The sequence below is a fragment of the Lepus europaeus genome, chromosome 6 (assembly GCF_033115175.1).
Source record: "Lepus europaeus isolate LE1 chromosome 6, mLepTim1.pri, whole genome shotgun sequence".
NCBI lineage: Eukaryota > Metazoa > Chordata > Mammalia > Lagomorpha > Leporidae > Lepus > Lepus europaeus.
In genome coordinates, this window is record NC_084832.1 from 16,485,159 (window position 1) to 16,504,202 (window position 19,044).

The window sequence follows — 19,044 nt, forward strand, 5'->3', positions numbered from 1 at the left end:
TTGTCTGCCTATACAGTATTATTGTGGCATAGCATTTCAAATTACTCCCTTTTGCCGGTTTTCCATCTCATAGCACTCACTGGAGTAAGATAACTTGTTCCATGTATCATTAGTAATTCATGACTGGCTTGCGAAAATGCAGGGACAGCACTACTACAGACCTAATACAATGAATATCTTATTAGGAAGAAATTAACAAATGAATTGTTGCCAATCAATAGGTGTTGAAGAGAAAATTACAATGATAGTAAACTCTAAATAATTTATACACAGTATTGATCATTTCATTACATTAATTATTCTTTATAGCACACATAAGGAATTTGGAGAATAAAACCTTCAAACCAAAGAAATTTATCTGCAATGGGTTTTAGGCTTACATCTGAATTTATAAGACAAAAAGAGGGGCATGAAAGTACACAAATAATTTTACATTAAAAATGAACCTTATAATAAACAGGATACTTCCAATGTACATAGGTTCCTTCACATTATCAGAAGTTTTTATGCACAAGTACTTGTAATATTTATTACACGTAGTAATGGTAAAAACGTTTGATAATAGAAGTGTTAGGAATACAATTGTCCATTAATCCACCTCTTTCATTGCATATACAAAAGGCACAATAAGGAACTCAATGAAGTTATGTAGGGAGAGGAAAGATCCTTCCTGACACGTCTCCCAGATTTTTTAAGTTAACTGCCTTTAAATCTAGTTCAGCAGAGTACAATTACTGAGAACTGATCATTTTCATAGCCAGCAGAAAGCAATTCTTAAGGCTATTGTATCTGGCAAGTAAACCTTCACAAAAAAACAAAGGCCTGAAGGTGATCTTTTTGCTCCAGGCCAGGGCAGACCCTAGCCAAGTCATGAAATCCCGTCCTAGGGGGCAAGAGACTATGTGCAGAGGGGGCTGTAAGAAAGGGGATGGAGGAGGGTGTTTCTCTACAGATGATGTTGCCCCCAGCAACCTAACATCCCCACATGAATCAATCATAATGGATGCACTATGTACAGATATGGCATACAGCACTGTTTTTTGTCACCCAAGGAGGTATTTCAAAAAGTTCATGGAAAATTCGAATTAACAGAGGAGTTTATTTTGGTGCAGAAAGTTTTGATATCCAAGCATAGTGTTTTTCTCAAAACAGCATTTTCCATAAATTTTTTGAAGACCCCCATACTTAACGATGAGTAGTATTTTGCTTATGGCATTTTGACTTGTAGAATTAAAGCAGTAACTTCATTCTTGTGTTAAGTTTTGTCAGGAATGAATTTCATTTAAATAATTTTCAGTATCTAATATTAGGAGACTTCATAATCTGTACAGAAAGGTAGACTACACATATTCTTTCAAGCATATCATATCTCTCCAAAAATAAATATGGAAATGCACTATTTTCTTTAAAACTAAATATATTGGGGCTGGTGCTGTGGTGTAGGAGATTAAGCCTCTCCCTGCAGCCCCAGCATCTCATATGGGCGCCAATTCATGTGTTGGCTGCTCCTTTTCCAATCCAGCTCTCTGCCATGGTCCAGGAAAGCAGTGGAAAATGGCCCAAGTGCTTGGGTCTCTGCACCCATATGAGAAACCTGAAGAAGCTCCTGCCTCCTAGCTTTGGATTGGCCCAGCTCCAGCCATTGTGGCCAATTGGGGAGTGAACCAGCACATGGAACACCTCTCTCTGTCTCTCCCTCTCTCTGTAATTCTGCCTCTTAAATAAATAAATACTTTAAAAAATACTAAATATATTGAAATAGTTTCAAACGGGATACAATTCCTTTCCTCCCTCACCTTTAACCTTCAGATACTTAAAAGTTATACATACTATTCTAAAGAACCTTAACGTTCTTGGAAGAGAATCCATATAGCAGGAAGTATCTCATCTCATAAATATGCTTTTGCAAACTGCAGCCAGTTTGGCAAATGATTTGATCATGCCTTAACTAATATTGTTCTATAACTTTAAATTTCCATAATACCACACACAGACATCATATAAAATGTGTGCTGTGAATCACAATACAGAGCTAACTTCCCACAAAAGTCACGACGACAGCTGATGCTAGGGTACTAAGATGACAAGTATTCAAATGTAGCAATTTTTTTTATTACTCAGCAAAAAGTCCCTTATCTATGGTGCCTCTTCCTTGGGTGAGTAGTTCTTTGCTGCCTTCTTTAAGCGGGGACCAGGAGACATGCAGTGCAGGTGATAAAATACAGGGTATTTGTGCTTGGTCTCGTTTGCAGAGAAGAACCGTAGCATCCACAAAATGAATTATTACACATTTTGAACTATTTTAAGGCATTGTCCAAGTTGTTCTCATTCCATCCCTTTCATCCCCGTAATCTCAAATTCCATTCTCCATCTTCCTATGCCTTGCTGAAGGCCATGGGATGCATTAACTGCCTCTCCTGTCCTTCAGGTTCACTCAGGAAAAACAAAGAGGTAAGCAGAGGTGGGAGGAGAGCATGGTCAAGCTATGTCCTTTCCCCTCACCATGCCTTCCTCCCTGCCTCCACCCCATTGTGCCCACACTGGCTGCTTTCTCCAAACGGCTCCTATCCAGGAACCTCTTCTTCCAGCTGGCACTAGATATAATATGGGGAGATCTAGTAGGGTTTCTCTTTGTTACAAGGACAAGTTAACCCAAGGTCCAAGGCTGGTCTCCCTATCCCTGTCCACACCTCTGTAACTGGTTCCCTCAAAACCCCAACTCAAGCCTCTGTTTACTCCAGGACCCTGGCTGATAAATAGCACCAATGCTTTAAAACAATAATGTGATAGGAAAGAGATGGGGGGGGGGAGAGGGAGAGAGAGAGAATGTGCAACTAAATAAATGTACATCAGCAGCACTTAAATACACTAGTGCTCCAAATCAGATAGCCTCGTTGATAGTTGATGACTTCCCATAGAAGCACTAATGAGATAAACTATTGCATGCAAGACATAGTTCTGTCTCCTATGTTCAGTACTACCTCCCTTATGATTCAGTTCTTTTAGGATTTCATTTTCCACTTTGACTACATTTAACCTTCTCTCTTTCCTCTATGGCATCCTTCTAATTTACACTCCATGGTATCCCTGTCCAGTCCCTCTTAAAATTTAACATTTCACCTTGTTCTTCACTGCAATGTAATGTATTTCCACACAAATGTGAAGTTACTGCCTATCTTTGTTTAAAAATGTGTTTACTCTTATATCCAGGTTTATTTTTCCCTTATGAAGCAGACCCATAAAATTCTATGATTTTCTAATTAAGTCCACAAAACACAGATGCCATAATCCAGGTAATAGATCCAGAAGCTCAAATTGTTGGAAGAAATATTCTGTAAATTCAATGAATGAATCAAGATAAGCAGTATTTAGACCTCTTATGCTTATAAAGAAACTAGAAAGCAGAAACAAACATTACTATTTGTACTAAATGTGTTTTAAATGCAAAGTTCTGAAAAGAAATGACACAGTACCTACCAACAAAAGCCTGGTAAGATATTGACAGCAATGAGCTACAAATATTTATGTGCCCACAGGCAACTAATTCAATTTCACTGCAGAATTGTCTCATGTATGAATTTAATTGTATGCATTTAAATATTTTTATTGCTGTTTCATTAATTTCCCATTAAAAATGATATGCTGAAAAAAACAGACTGCAAGTTTCCATTCAACAGCATCCACTGACAGCCCACTGAGTATCCACAGTACACTAAAAATGAACGCTTCAAGTTTTATGGCTCTTCTTTTGTCTCACAGCTTACAAGTTTGTTTTTGTATTATTCAGGATGAAAATTCCTAGATTCAGAAAGGAAGGTGCAGCCCATCATTTTGTTTTCACACAAAACAGCACATATGTATAAGATGAGCCCTTTGGGAAAATAAGCATAGCTTACTCTTACATGAATTCCCACTACGTGTCAGCCTGTGTCCCAAGAGCACCAGGTCGATCACTGACACTCACCAGAAATGTTGCTCTTACTGCTCCCATTCTCCAAATGAAGAAACTGGAGAGCACAGCAGATAACAGACTTAACCCAAAGTGACATGACAGTAAGTAGTTGAACCAGATAAAATCCAAATAGTTGGATTTCAGAGTCTATGAGCTTAAACTTTACCCTAATCATAAATCAGGCATCAGCATGATCATCAGTGATTTTCAGGGATAGATAAGTTTGCCATTAGTTTCTTCCAAATTCTCTTGAACTTTTTTTTTTTTTTTCCTGAATCCATCATCTCTTCCGATTGCTCTCCAATATCACAATCTCCAACCATCACCACCTCAACCATCTGGCTTTGATCTCTAGTAATCCAGAGTCTACGTGCTCCACAGGTTAGATATACCCGTCCCAACCTCCTACCATACATGAAAGTTCCCATCTTCCCAGCTTAGGCTGATTTTTTTCTACAGTGAAAATGAATGATGAACTTAACCTTTCCAGGAGGCAAGTATATCTGTTTGTGCCCAAATGAATTTATGATTTGCAGATACTGCCTAACAGGAGAAACCTCTTGAAATGGTCCAATAGGCCCTGGCTTCCATACTGACTTCTACTCCTCTTCTAGAATCAGGGAACTATCACCTTGCAAATTAGGGAAGGCAATCACTAATAATCAGAATTTTCTCCTGAAATAACAGAGTCATGATACATATTATGTTGACATTTTTTAAAAGTAATCTTAAAGCTGACATAAGTAATAAGCATATTCTATGGATTCATCTCTGTGCTTTATGTGTTTTACTGAGCAAGAGTATTTGTCACAGTAAGATTTAAACAAATAAAAAAAAGATTTAAACAAATAACATCATCTATATTAATAAATGTTTGGTACATTTTTCAACATATAGTTAAATGCTTAGTTATTACATAAGCAGTTATTAGCCAATTAAAATCAATAGAGAATTTATCCATGATATCCACAATCTAACAAATTCATAAACAAGATAATTGATTATGATAAAATATTAATTTGGGTTCCCTACTTAATTGTTTTCACACTGAACCTATTTCTTGGCACAATAATTTATTTTGTGACTCTTAAAATCACATTAGGATTTTCCGGTCTCAATTAAACTGTTTAATTCATTATCAAGCATAAATCACTTTCAAATGCCATAAGCTTCTGATTGTCTTCAGTGAGAATGAGATAATAATAATTAGCTTTGGGGAATAATAATATAAGAGTCTAAGATTAAGCAAATCCACATTGTTGGTGGCTAAATTTTCCTGGCTTCCAATTATTACATGAACATTTCTATTTCTCTAAAATCAGCGTAGTAAAATTCCCAAGGTAACCAGCAAGAAAAAGGCAGACTAAATCATCCATTGCCATTTACTGCTTCCAGTGTAGCTCTTCACCACTCAAAAAAAAAAAAAAAAAAACCTGAATAGGCTTAATTTAACCTCTTTCTGATTGATAGCAAATATTGGTGGCTTGAAGCAGAAGCAATATTTCAGTAGAGCCTGTAATGAACAAATAAGTCGACGTGGCACACAGACAGTACGATCTCTTATCTCCTTAGTATTTATACTGCACACAAACCTTACGGTAAAAATTAACCTTCTTGGCAGTTCAACATTTCTAATTAGAAGAGACATCAAATAGATTATGCTTTAGAAAGCAGTGCAGGCCATAATACTCTAGAGTCTCTGAAACAGAGCTCTACAGTCTCCTTATATATTTTAGCCTGCTGTCTAAAGGAAAAGCAATAACCCGACAATGTTTCAAAGTAGCTCTTTTTTTGTGGCAAGTTGTGTTGTATTTTGTCATCTTTTCATACTTAGGATTAGAAGCAGATGATCTAATACACAAGACCTCTTTGTTGTTTTTGACCTAACATATGTTAAACAGTTTATATCACCAGACAGTGTTTTACCAAAAGTTTCCTTGGTAGAAATATTAACACATGCTAAAGAGATGGCTACTTCATTTAAATATTTTTTTTTTTCTTTTCAATGCATGGGGTAGGAAAAAGGAGAAGGAAAATACACTGGACTCAGCTTAGATTAGATCTAAAGAACCTTAAGATCAAAGGCACTCCAGGCTAAGCCTTTCCCAGGAAGGAATTCCTTTTAAAGGATCAGTGGTTAACTAGAAATTCCTAAAGTTTTCAATACTAGGGTGTATACTACTTCACCAAAGTTCATGCTCATTGTAAACAGTTATAAATTGTATGAAATTCCTGCTTATTCTGAGTTGAAATTGCATCCCCTTTTATCCCAGGTCTATCCTTTGGGCAATACCAAACAAGTCCCTTCCATCTTCCACATCTTCCTTGAGATATTTGAAGAAAACTTTTATGTCTCTCCTCATTTTCCCCATATCCATGTTAATATTACCATTTCCTTCAGTTCGCACTCATATATCATGGTTTCCAGATTCCAAAAATAAATTCAAATTGCAGTTTGACTTAATAATATCAATAAATGGAGTGCGAAAAGAGAACTGAAATTTCTCATTTATTTGCACATACAATTGACACAATCAGACTGTCCAGGAGCTGTATCTATGTGCATTCTTCTGATGACTCACTCTCTCTCTCTCTCTCTCTCTCTCTCTCTCTCACACACACACACACACATACACCAGTCATAGGGGGTGATTCTTTGATACAAGCTGGGTCACAGAACCTCAACTGCCTGGCCACAGTCACTGGCTGCAACAACAATCCCAAGATATCAAACCGAACTCAGAGAAGGCTTCCTTTCCTCTCTGCTTCTGAAGCATTTAGATATAAAGACCATTTACATGGAATGAGCCAATTTGATAGAATGAGATCATTTAGAGAGGAGTATGGGGAGAAAGACACCAAATCTGCAGTTCCAGTCATTCAGGCAACCACCTCTCCCTTCCCTTTTCTGTGGTTATGTAAGCCAATCATTTGTCCCCAGCTGAAACAAGCTTGAGTTAGGTTTGCATTACTTGCAACAGAGCATCCTAATATAACACCCATAGGGATCCAACTACAGTCCTGCCTTGCTAATCAATGGGGAAATGTTCTGAGAAACACATTGTTAGGCAATTTTTTCATTGTGAGATCACAGTGTACTACACAAACTAAGGTGGCTACAATGTCACTGGAGATATAATCTTATGGGACCACTGTTACATGTGGTGCATCATCAACCGAAATGTCATTGTGTGGCACATGATCATATTCTAACAGGACCAACGGAATGCAGGTCACAAAAGAGAAAAAAATTCATGCCATCCTAAAAAGGATGCAGATGGAACATCCTGCATTGTTTAAGAAGGGAAGTAATATCCACTTGCCAAAGATTAAGCTTTATCTTCACTAACAGCCCAGGCTCTGTAGGGCTGACACTATGCAAAACTCTACTGCTAGCACTGCTGTAGTTCCTGTATAGTACGTAGGTGCTAAAGACACTCTCCACTGTATTTTTCATAATAAACTGAAGTTAGAGTAGGTAAAAAATTGAATGTAAGTTATGAAAATGAAGAGACAAATTTCATGAGATTATGAAAATATAATTTCATCTTTTTTAGGAATAGATTATCCATGAAAACTGTAGGATTACATGATCTCTTCAGTCCTTTTTAATCCACAAAATGCTATGATTCTATCCATAGTAAAGATCTGGGCATAAATAAATGGAGAAATACACACATAGATAGACATACATAATAGAGAAGGAAGCATAAAGATAATCAAAAAAGAACTCACCAAGGAAATAATGGAGGAGAAGGGGAAACAACACAAAATAATGGGAAGAAGTCACTGATCATACAATAAAAGTATTCAGATGTGTTCTCTTCCTATTAGCTCCTTGCATTATTCTAACCAGTTTCTGTGGTCAAAAGTTCCCTCTGTGCTGGATCTTGCCCAAGGCCTTGCTCCTTATAGACTCAAATCATCCAGAGTGGTCCCACCATGTATCTCTTTTCAGCATTGGCTTCCTACCTTCCTCTTGGTTCCTGGATGTTTCCACCTCCTCTCTCACCATTCCAGATGGTTTTTCTTATCTCCAACATAATGTATATCCAACTACACTGTGTGTTCCCCACCACTGTTCCCATCCTGCTCCCTGCAATGATTGAGGCCCAAGTGGCCGTGATCTTCAATTTATTGATTAAACGTGGAATTTATGTTTCTCTCTAAAAACAATCAATAAAGGCATTTCTGTAAGTTAAGATGACCATTAACACAGAGCTGCTCTAAGGAACTAACTTTGGATCCCTTTGTTAAATCTTGATAAGGAAAATATTTTAATGGGAGACTGATATCACATTATTAATATATACCTGCACAGTACGTATTAAGTACCACATACCACACGGCCAGCAATGTGAAGCAGCAGGTTGAGTTGCCACTTGTGATGCCAGTGATGCCAGTGTTGGTTCGAGATTCTGGTTGCTCTGTTTCAGATGCAGCTTCCTGCTAATGTACCTGGGAAGGCAACAGATGATGGCCCAAGTCCTTGGGCCAGTGCTACCCAAGTGCAGCACCAGAATGGAGCTCCTGGCTTCTGGCTTTAACCTGGCCTAGACCTGGCTATTGCAGCTATCTGGGGAGTAAACCCACAGATGGAAGATCCCCCCCCCCATCTCTCTCCTTCTCTGACTTTGAAATAAATGAATGAATATTTTTTTAGGAAAGTAACCAGCATATGTATATATATTTGCATACGTGCTAAGCATTTTTACATGCATCAGCTCATTGAGCTCCCATTTAGTCTCCTATAAGGGACATACTAATTATTACCCTCACTTGAAAGATGAAGAAACTGAGGCTCAGAAAGAGTACCTTCCTCCTGGTTGCACAGTTTGTAAGTCCAAGAGTCATGTCCATCTAAGTGCAGAGTCCTCACTCTGATCCACTGTATGATCTATAAGAACACTGATCCCTGAGAGAAGGAAGGAGTAGGTGCCTTGGGGGGCAGCAGTGGTGACTAAAACCAGAAAGACTAGAGAACTGAAATCAACAGAATCTACACTCAGTTTTGCTTAGAGTTGGCCCTATTTCAAGTAGGACCATGTTCCCATTAGGTAGCAATAGATTATCTGCCATTTTGCATTGTGGAAATGTACCCTCCACTATCCAGGCTAATCTGGAAGACTGCAGATCGCTGTACATAGTCATTACAATGACAGGCAGCTAATTCAATCTTCACTGCTAGGAAGATGCTATGGTTAACATCTCCAACTTTTTCCCTGTAGATTTTGATTCAGGGCACTTTACATATGCCCCAACTATTCCTCCCTGCAGTATCTAGATAAGAAAAACAATTGAGAATTAGTGGGAAAGTAGAAAGGATAAGGAGGGAGAGGAATAAGTAGTTATAAAAAGTGGTAAAAAATTAAATAAAATACTTCCACAAAATTTTAAGAAAGAACAGAACACTAGTTCAAGATGGATTATCTGATGATTTGTAACTCGGAGAGAAGTGAATGGCTTTGGTTCATCACTGAACAAAGGAAATAATCTGATTATGCAATAGAAATCATATGTTTAAATAGTGAAGATGGAATTTTCCCATACCATAAGTAGAGAACTATTAAGTATTTCCTATAGGAAGGAGACCACTCTGTTTACAGGCCATGAAGGGTCTGTAGCAGCAGAATTTCATCACTATGTAAAAATTCAATTACTTTTAGATTCCATGTCCTTCTGTAGTTCCTCCAAAACCTTCATCTAGTCCCTAAGATTTTTAGGTTTACTGGCTTAAATAATTAAGAATGCCAACCACTACTAAAGAGCCATTAGATGTTTCTATGTAATAACCAGTCTCCAGCTCTAGTGAAAGGGAAGCTGAGCGCATGCTAGCAAACTCTTTGGGGGCAATCAGAAATTAATATGATATAAATATAAATAATACAATATTTGATGAGATTCTATAGAAGACATTGTCTCTCACTGAGGTATTGTTATGTTAAGGAAGTTTGGATGTAAACATGTAAAAACTGATTTAAGCTAAAATGACATCACGTGATCTAAAACAACATGATTAAAATATTTTAAAAGTAAAACATCCTTAACATAGATCAAGGGAAGAGGCCAATGCACTCATTCCAAGACCAGGCAGTTTCTTATACTAACCAATTTCCATGGGCAGGGAAAGGAGCAGGGAGCAGAGAAAGCAGCTGAAAACCTGCCAGAGGATAAAAAAATCCCATAATGAAATTTTGCTCATTCTAGGAGAAATGAAGTAGAATTAGATGCTTCAGTGATGGTGAATTCCAGAACCTGGGTCGCGTCCAGTAAATGAAGCTCTTCCATAATGTCAAATGCAAAAGCTATCTGATATCAACATATTGCGCTGAGTGTTTAAATTTCTATTCCTTTACACCAAATTGTTTGAAACCTTTGAGATAAAACTTCAATAAACTGGTGTTCCAAGCTTTTAATATTTCAGTCCCTGGAGCAAGCATGTCAGATTAATCTTCAAATTGCAGTGGGCAGAAAGAACATTCAACCAAATTCTTAAGCCCATGTCTCTCTCAAAGGATGTTAATAATGTAAGCAGTTTCATCAGCTATTAAGATTCCAAACTTTCCTAATCTTTAACTATATTACTATTTTTAAAGGGGGGGGGGGAGGAAAAGAATCATTCCATCCTGAAAGCAAGAGATGTTACTTGCTTAATCTTTGTACCCACTTAACACACTACTAGGCACCCAGTAGGCATTTAACAAACGCTTTCTGAATGAGTTGATGAAATGGCCTAGGGAGAGCACAAATCCTGCTGAGAACAGCATGAGTCCAGGTCTTGACACTGCTGGCCAACAAAGACCAGGTCCGGATTCAGGGTTATGGGGGAGAACATGGATTTGCACGTGTACCTACAAAGCAGCATCAAAGAGATTGGTTCCTGAGCTGGGGAGCAGCCACTAAGGGAGGGGTCTCCAGCTTTCTCCAAGCCTGGAAAACTCCAGCCTCGATACTCCCAGCCCCACCTGCCTTCTATTGGGTTTGGGTTTCCACTCAGACCTTAAATGCAAGATTCCACCTCATCAGTCCCAGGTGCCCTGCCCTCTGGCCATTTCCCTAGGGTTTTGCCAGTGTCCACTCCCAAAGAAGCCACACCGTGTTAGGCACCAGGCAAGATATGCATGACTGCATCAGACACCTTCGAAGGTGACAGGAGGGGTGGCGGGAAGCGGTGGGGGTGGGGGGGGACAGGGACGAGTTCAAGGCCTTGGCCCCATGCGCTGGACGGCGCGGGGAATCTCAGGCAGGCACGCGGCGCGCGGAATGGCCCGGGGCTGGGCCCTGGGGCCGAGGGGCAGGGAGGCGGCAGGGAGCGAGATGGGACAGGGCACAGTACCTGGTGTGGCTGTGGTTGCGAGGGCAGTCTTTCTTCTCCATGATGGCCGGCACGCAGTTGGTAAGCTCCGTCCAGTCGGCGTGCAGCCCGCAGCTCCAGCCGGTGGAGAAGCGCGAGAAGAGCCAGGTCTCCTTCTTGCCGGGCCGGTGGCAGGTGCACTTCTTCTGTCCGGCTTTGCAGCTGCACGGCTGCTCCAGCCGGATGTTCTTGACCAGGTGCCGGCCGAACGTGGTGCCCCCGGTCTTCTGGATGTGCAAGAACACGATCACGTCGCGCCCTTTGATGTTGAAGTCCACGAAGCGGGTCAGGTCCTTCAGGGTGAAGTTGAAGCGCGGCACGAAGCGGGGCAGCGAGCCGTTCTCGGGGGCCTCGGGGTCCGGCTCCTCTTCCTCCTCCTCCTCCTCCTCCTCCTCCGGGTCCGCCGGCTCCTCGTCCTCGTCCTCCGGCGCCGCAGCCCCCCGAGGTCCTTCGGGAGGTCCCCGGGGCGGCGGGGGCAGCTGGGGCCGCCTCTCCCACTCCTCCGGCGGCGGCTGCGCCCGGCGGGCGGGACTCGGGGCGGCAGGCGGGCGGGCCTCGCCGGCGCGGGGCTGCTCCCCGAAGTTGGTGCAGGAACTGGTGCAGGAGGGGGACACGTACTGGTACATGATGACCACGAAGAGGAGAGTGAGCACCGGCGTCAGCAGCCACTTGTTGAACCTTTCATCCATGGTCCCGCTCTCAGGCCGGCAGGCGAAGCGGCGGCGGCGGCGGCGGCGCTGAGGGGCGCCTGCTCGCAAGTTTCGGGGACTCCGGGGCGCGGCTCGGAGCCCGCCGCTCCTCCATGCCCCTGGCGCCGGGGCGCGCGGCTGGCTGGCGGCCCCGCCGCACGCCGGGGCTGGCGGAGCCGGGGCCTGCGAGCCTCGTCGGGGCAGGCGGGCGCCGGCGCGCGCGGCTGCGGCTGCGGCGTGGGGATGCCCCGCGCTCCGGGGGCGCCCGGCTCGGCCCACTCCCTGCTCACGCCCGAGCTCTCAGGCGACGCGGGGCATCCCGCCGCCGGCTCGCGGGCGGGCGGGCGCTCAGGCGCGGCGGAGCGGGGCTTGGGTCCTGCACCTGCCCGGGGCAGCCGGGCAGCCGGGCAGCTGCGACCGCGAGCGCAGGGGCTGCATGAGGCTCGCCAGGGCGCCGGCCAAGGGCGAAGGCGCAGTCCGGCCCCCGCCGCGCCCCCGGCCCCTCAGCCCGCGTGTCGCCGGGGCGCAGGAGCCGCGCGAGCGGACGGAGCCCGCTGCAAGTTTGCGGAGCAGCGCCGCGGCGGCCGCGGCGTGCGGGTGGGCGGGCGGCTCTGCGGGGCCGCCCCTGCCAGGGAGTCGCACTGCGCGCCGGCCGCTCGGCCCAGGCGCCGGCACGCAGACTCCACTCGCACACGCGGGCTGGCACCGCCACAAGCCGCCAGCCGGTGTGACGGGAGCCTTGCCACCCGCAGCAAAAAACCTGCCCTAGGTACGGAGCATGCGCCAAAGCCTTCCCCAGCCCCGGAGGAGTTTCCAGGGGAGGAGCCCGTTGCTCCGCGGGGCTCGGAGGAGGTAACTGGGGGTGGGAATCCCTCCAGCCCGGAGCGGGAGTGGTTTTGGCTGAAAGGCTGAGGTGCGGTGAGAAGAGGCCCCGAGTAGCGTGGCGCCAGCCCTGGGCTGAGAGACCCAGACGGCGGCGGCTTTCCCAGGCTGAGGGCGGACAGAAACCTGGCCGGCTTAATTTGCAGGGACAACACCTGCACCTGCCAGAAACTAGCGCCTGGAGCCGACTTCACGCGGCATGGCTGGGCCCTCAGGGGAAGAGGCGAGCCTGCCTCCAGGCCGCTTTAAGTTTCCACCCAAGACCTCCTGACCGGTGCTCAAGGGTCAGCTACAAACTCGGTGTCCAACTGTACAACTTTGTCCAGCCAGCTTCCCGGCCATCAGTAGTTACCCATGAAGCTCCTACAGTGTCTCAGGCTCTGTGTTCTGGGTACATTTCATTTCTTCAGGCACCAGTCCAGCCCACTACCATGCAGTACTTAGCAGGTACAAAGGATTTAGGAGTCACTTTGTAAAATTCGCTCTGCTAATATGCACTAAGCGTCTGTGGAAAGTAAAACCTACACGTATTTCATAACTTGTATTCAAACCTGTGTTTCTTAAGCCCTTGTACACCTATGTTTTTGAAATTTTTTTTTCAAATACCTAGATTCTGAATGTACCCCAGCACCAAGTCGTGGCTAAATACCAACTTGTTTTTCAGATAACCAGTGGACGGATGGTTGTACACTGAACTTGGAGTAACTGCCCCGCCACAACTCCAATATCCGCTTGCCCTGCTTTGTAGGCGGACAATGGTAGTGTGTTGAAGAGGGGGCTCTACAGTATGATACGTGGCCAGCTGTTGGCTACCCTGCCAGCCGCATCCTCCTGGTATTCTTCATTTTTATAGCAACCGCCTTCCCACCAGGCCTCCTCAAGGGCTCAGGCAGTACTTGTGTCTTCCTGAGGCACTGTGCTGTTCTTTATCAGCGTTTCCCCCTTGCAGCCATCAGGTAAGATCTGGATCTCTTTCAAGGGTGCTAAAAGTTGCCCATAGGAAATTATTATTCTAGACAGGTGGGATTCTTCTCAAGGAAGCTTCCCTCCCCTGCTTCCTTTTCTGTTCAGCTTGATAAACAACCATACACTGTGCCCTTCCTGGTACTGGAGAAGCCTGTATTTGTTTTGTGTTTTTTTGTTTTGTTTTGTTTTGTTTTTTAACAAAAAGGGGGTGGGGGTGGGCTAGATGAAGCTCTTGCTTTTTTTCTCTTGCTTAGGTTTAAAGTGCCACTAATGGCATCACACTTCACTCCAAGGCAAGAGCTTGTGATAGAACAGAAACTCTATAAAGCCTGATAATTGTTTCCGGAATGGATCAGGTTAATGACGTTACTTATTGTGTGTGAGTGAATGTGTGTGTGTGTGTGCGCGTGCTTGCTTTATTCATCATCACTTTTATATGCTCCTATTTGAGAAATTTCTCATTCTCTGAAATTGCTTAATATCACATAGATAAATATAGCTTGTTAGCCACCCAAATAACTGGAGTGCACGTGGTAATTTGTATAGCAGAAAACACTTTCCTAGCTGTCGTCTCGTTTTCAGCTAAGAACTCGAAGATCCAAGAAGTAGAAAATACTATTTCAGAGATGAAGAAACCGAACCAAGAAAAGTTAGGTGAAACCAAAGCCAGCATTAGAAACGAATGGCCCTGTAATACATTCAAATCACCACTGAAGAAATCAACATCATCGACAGAGATGGCGATTTTCTGTCTTCCCTCTTGAGACCCTTTGAGTCAACAGACAGAGGAGACAACAGAAATGCAGTAGGACAATTATATTATTTGTTCCTCTCCCCCCGGGGTTTATAGCAAAACTGAACAGTTCTACATCCTGAAGTATTTTGGCGCTTCATCTGTGAGTCTCCAGATAAATAGGGAAAAGACGGTAATGTGGTAACATGTTTCTATCATTGTTAAAAGGAGAAATTGAAAAGAAAATAGTATGACAAATATAACATGCTGTTAACAAAATGCATAATTCTATAAATAAGTTCACCTTTAATACTTTTAAAGAACTTATCCCAGAAGATCTGGTTTTGTTTTCAGTAAAATAGTTAATGGAGTGCCACCATTTCCTTAAAGCTACCAGGTGGAAAATAATTCACAGAATCAAGGCAATTGCATAGATAATTCAGGCCTGCACCCAAGTATTCATTTTTAACGATAGGTAACTGCTGTGTAAACACAGTCTGTCCCAGGTGTGGTCTCCTTGTTCCAGTTGTGGAACTTGGTGTGAACCTAATCAAAGCTCTGAAATCGTGCAATAAACAGGCTTTCCTATCTGCAGGGGCAGACCTTACATTCGGAGAAAATGAAAAGGAAATTTCTAAAATTGAATGCTCTCCAGGTAAAAAGGAAAAACATGTTTGCATTCAGCCTACTATAGTCACTCCATGATGACACCAGCTGGCAATTGTTTCTGGCTAACAGATTGCAGCTACTATGATTCCAACACAAATTATTAAAATAATAAAAATAATATTTTCAAAGAGTTTTTTTTCCACTCCCTTTGCCAGTCTAGCAATGAGCTTAACACTATCTGTGAGGCAATTTGTTCACCTAATTTTATGCCTTAATAAGCTTTACTACAATTATTTTCCTACCTGATTCTTTCTAAGGCCTTAACTTCAGCACTGTTTCCTCACTTCTTTTAGAATATTCTCAAACCTGTTAACAACATTGCTCTCCCCCAGGATTCAAACTTTTGATTAGAACAGTCCTCATTTAATCAAGTTCAATTGGGAGATAAAATTGCATCTCAACTTCTCCATTTTCCCTTTGGTGCCAGAAACTGCCTTTGAGAATGCTGAAGAAACCCTGGAGAGATTAACAATCCAAACAATCACAGAGAATAGTTTTATATCCTCTACATTTGCACACATGAATTTATATATATGAATCTCCTTCAGTTCAGATGAAAAACAAAATAGATTATGTAAGTCATTGGCAGCATGAATATCTCCTTCAAGAATAAAAAGTGCTCCTCTTCTCTGAAATGATTTCAGTTTTGTAAGCAAACACCACTCCTCATCCCACCTCCACCCCAAAAGAGTTCCAAAGGTTTGCTGTTTAGCAAATTGTCAGCAAAGTGGTAGCTTTGTTTGTTAAGCAGAAGGGTGTGTTTAGTCAGGGCAAACTGCAGGAAGAATTGTGATATACACTGAATGTGTCCCAGTTCACTGCATGATTGTAACTTTGAGGCAAACATGACCCTATACACTGCTTCCCATAAAATTCTATTTATATGAACACTTCCTTCTTTGCTGTATAGTATTACACTCCTCGTGTACCATAGAAGGCAGCCTATAATTGAACCATGGAAACTATGTTTTCTTTATGCTATAGTTTATAGTTCAGGATGAATATAATATAATCAGATGCATGCATCTTTTCACAACAAGGTATTAATTTGTCTCAAACACAAACTTGTTTAGAACTTACTCTATACTGAGTAATTTTTGAGTGCTTTAGAAACATCATCAAGCAAGACCTTATTGGACCCTGTTTTCCTGTATCTTACACTCCAACAGTGGAAAAATAAATGAAGGAATAAACAAGATTCAATCATTTAGTCCAAAAATATGTATTGAGCTTCTGCTTTATAACAGATACATTTAGTTGCTTGGGATGCATTGGTCAACAATAAACAGTAATTCTTGCCCTCAAGAGTCTAAATTCCAACAGGATAAGGCACTAAGGAAGAAGTTAAATAATGGGAGGTGGGTCATGTCAGGCCTTGTGGACCATTGTAAGAATTTTACTCTAAGAGGAATAAGAAGCCACTGAAGGATTTGAGCAGTTTATAGAGAGTCATTTTGGTGGTTTTCTTGAGAATAGACTGTGAAAGATCAAACATAGAAGAAAGAAAACAAGTAAGTGGCTGTTCCAGTTACCAAATGACTTGAGAGTGGCTCTGACCAAGAGAGGGTGGTAGCTGAGATGGTGGGAAGTAGTCAGATAGCCTGCATTTTCAAGATACAGCCATCAGGGATTAACTGGAGGACTGAATATAAGTATAAGAAGGAGAGTGGGATCAAGGGTGACGCCAAGGTTTGGAGCCTAAGAAATGAACAGCAGGGTCTCCATCAACTGGGGAGGTCAAGTAAAGTCCTTACAAGCACTAGAGGAAAAATAAGCAAGCTGGTGTGATGTGAACTAACTAGCAAGGGTAAGGAGAACAGGACAGTTCTCTCTAATGGGCAGTCAGAATATGTCACGTAAAGGCAAAGGGGCAGAGTCCTGAAGGCTTGGAACAAGCAAGCCATGGCTAACTTCCCACAGATGTGCTTTCGAAGCAGAACAGCCAGCCAAAGGTCTGGAGTGGGAAACAGTTTATGGGAGGGGAGAAGGTGGCGTTTGAAGGCAGAGAAAGGGCATTAGAGAGGGAGGCTGGGGGAGATCAATCCAGGTCATGATAGTGGATGCAAAGTAGAATTTTAAGCAAGGAAATCACATAACTGACTCGTTGTAAAAGCTCACTGGGTTCCATGAAGAATGGTTTAGGAAGGGTAAGAGTGAAGTCAAGTAAACCATCCAGGAGGCAAGAGCAGTTCTCTAGGCAAAATATGTTACAGGCTTGGGCTAGGGTGGCAGCAGTAGGGAAAATAATTCACAGTCGTGAGTCCAAGACTTGGTTTGGAAAGACGTAACCTTCATTTTCTAATAGCAGAGCAAGACTGCCTTTAAAACAGAAGGAATGGAAAGCATCTTTCTTAAGTTAATCCAGTCACTTCTCAGTTAACCTTTGTCTTTCACAGTCGTCCAGTCATGGTCCCCTGCTGCTGCTTTGCTGTGCCCTAGAGTTTTCTAAGCTGTGGCATTTTTGTGGTGTCTTCACACTGACTGAGGCCATGTGATCTGTGTTGAGTTTCCTTTTCTCACTCCCCACCCCTCTGTGCCAGGTACAGTTAGTCCCACCTAGGTTCAGGTGTGACTCTTGATTCCTGCTGGGTCTTCTGCTGCCTTGTTATAACCTCAGCTGGGATCTTCCTGAGCTCATCATCTTCCTTACCTGGAACCCTTTCTGTTTGTCAGCCTTCATTTCTTTGACAGCCTTTTATGAGGACTTTGTTAGTCATCCATACTACTGATCTTCAGTGCCATCAGATCCAGCACTCACTTTTATTTATAAATATTTGAAATAATTCATTTAATAGTTTCAAAGTAAGCATTATAGATGAGAACCTAACTACACAAATGATTTCTCAAAAGTTAACATGATGCCCTAATTCTGATGTAAAGAAAATACAAAATGAAGGTAAACAATAAAATGCTATCTGTTGTTATGTGAACATGGTCAAACCTGAGTAGAGTTGAACACATAAAGAAATCCTTTCATACTATTGTCTCCTAAATATCTAAAGTTTGTGGATATAAGAAAAAAATCAGAACCCATTTCTTTCTTATAAAAAATAAAAGAGCAGGAGTGTTAGTGGATACCACAATCAAAAATAGTGATACAATTACTTAAAAATTGATGTACAATTTTTAAAAAGAGAGACTAGCCTTCACTAAAATAGGAATCACACACCACAACAAATCGCAGATTTTGGAGTAAATAAAGTCAGAAGTGATAGTCTCACAAAAGAACGGGGCTTTTTTTTTTTTTTTTTTTTTTTTTTTTTTTTACAGGCAGAAACAGAGATCTTCCATGGTTTAGTTTACTGCTCAAATCCCCACCAAAATAGGGGCTGGGCCAGGCTGAAGCCAAGAGCCAGGAACTCAACATGGGTTTTCCACGTGGGTGGCAAAAGCTCACACATGTGAATCATCCTCTGCTGCCTTCCAGGGTCTGCACTGATACAGAGCTGGAGTCAGGAGTCAGAGCCAGGAGTCAGACCCAAACACTTCTGACACGGGATGCCAGATATCCCAGCCAGCATCTAATCCAACAGGCCAAGTGCCTGTCCTGGGTTCTTTCTAAATACCAAATCAAAATGCTGCTCTCTAACATAAAATATCTCAGAAAACGTACCTTCTGTGTTGGAATCCTACCAAACATCAAAGCATAATTCAACTTCTGAATGGAGGGGGATAACTGAAAGCCATGTGAATGCAGAACAATGATATCATTGCCCACACAAAACAAACGTCACAGACTGCCCATCATTGGGAGGTGTGTATGAAATATCCAAGCACACTACAGACCCTCCCCATGGCA

At 42.6% G+C, this 19,044-nt stretch overlaps 1 protein-coding gene across 1 annotated transcript in view; it reads right to left on the minus strand.

Moving 5' to 3' along the window:
* HS6ST3 (heparan sulfate 6-O-sulfotransferase 3) overlaps positions 1 to 12,037 on the minus strand; it is a 799,545-nt gene extending 787,508 nt beyond the window's left edge. Inside the window, exon 1 of the mRNA XM_062194016.1 lies at positions 11,289 to 12,037. Within this exon, the coding sequence (XP_062050000.1) occupies positions 11,289 to 11,995 (707 nt within the window). The 5' untranslated portion in view covers positions 11,996 to 12,037. The remainder of the gene's footprint in view (positions 1 to 11,288) is intronic.
* Positions 12,038 to 19,044: the final 7,007 nt, after the last annotated feature.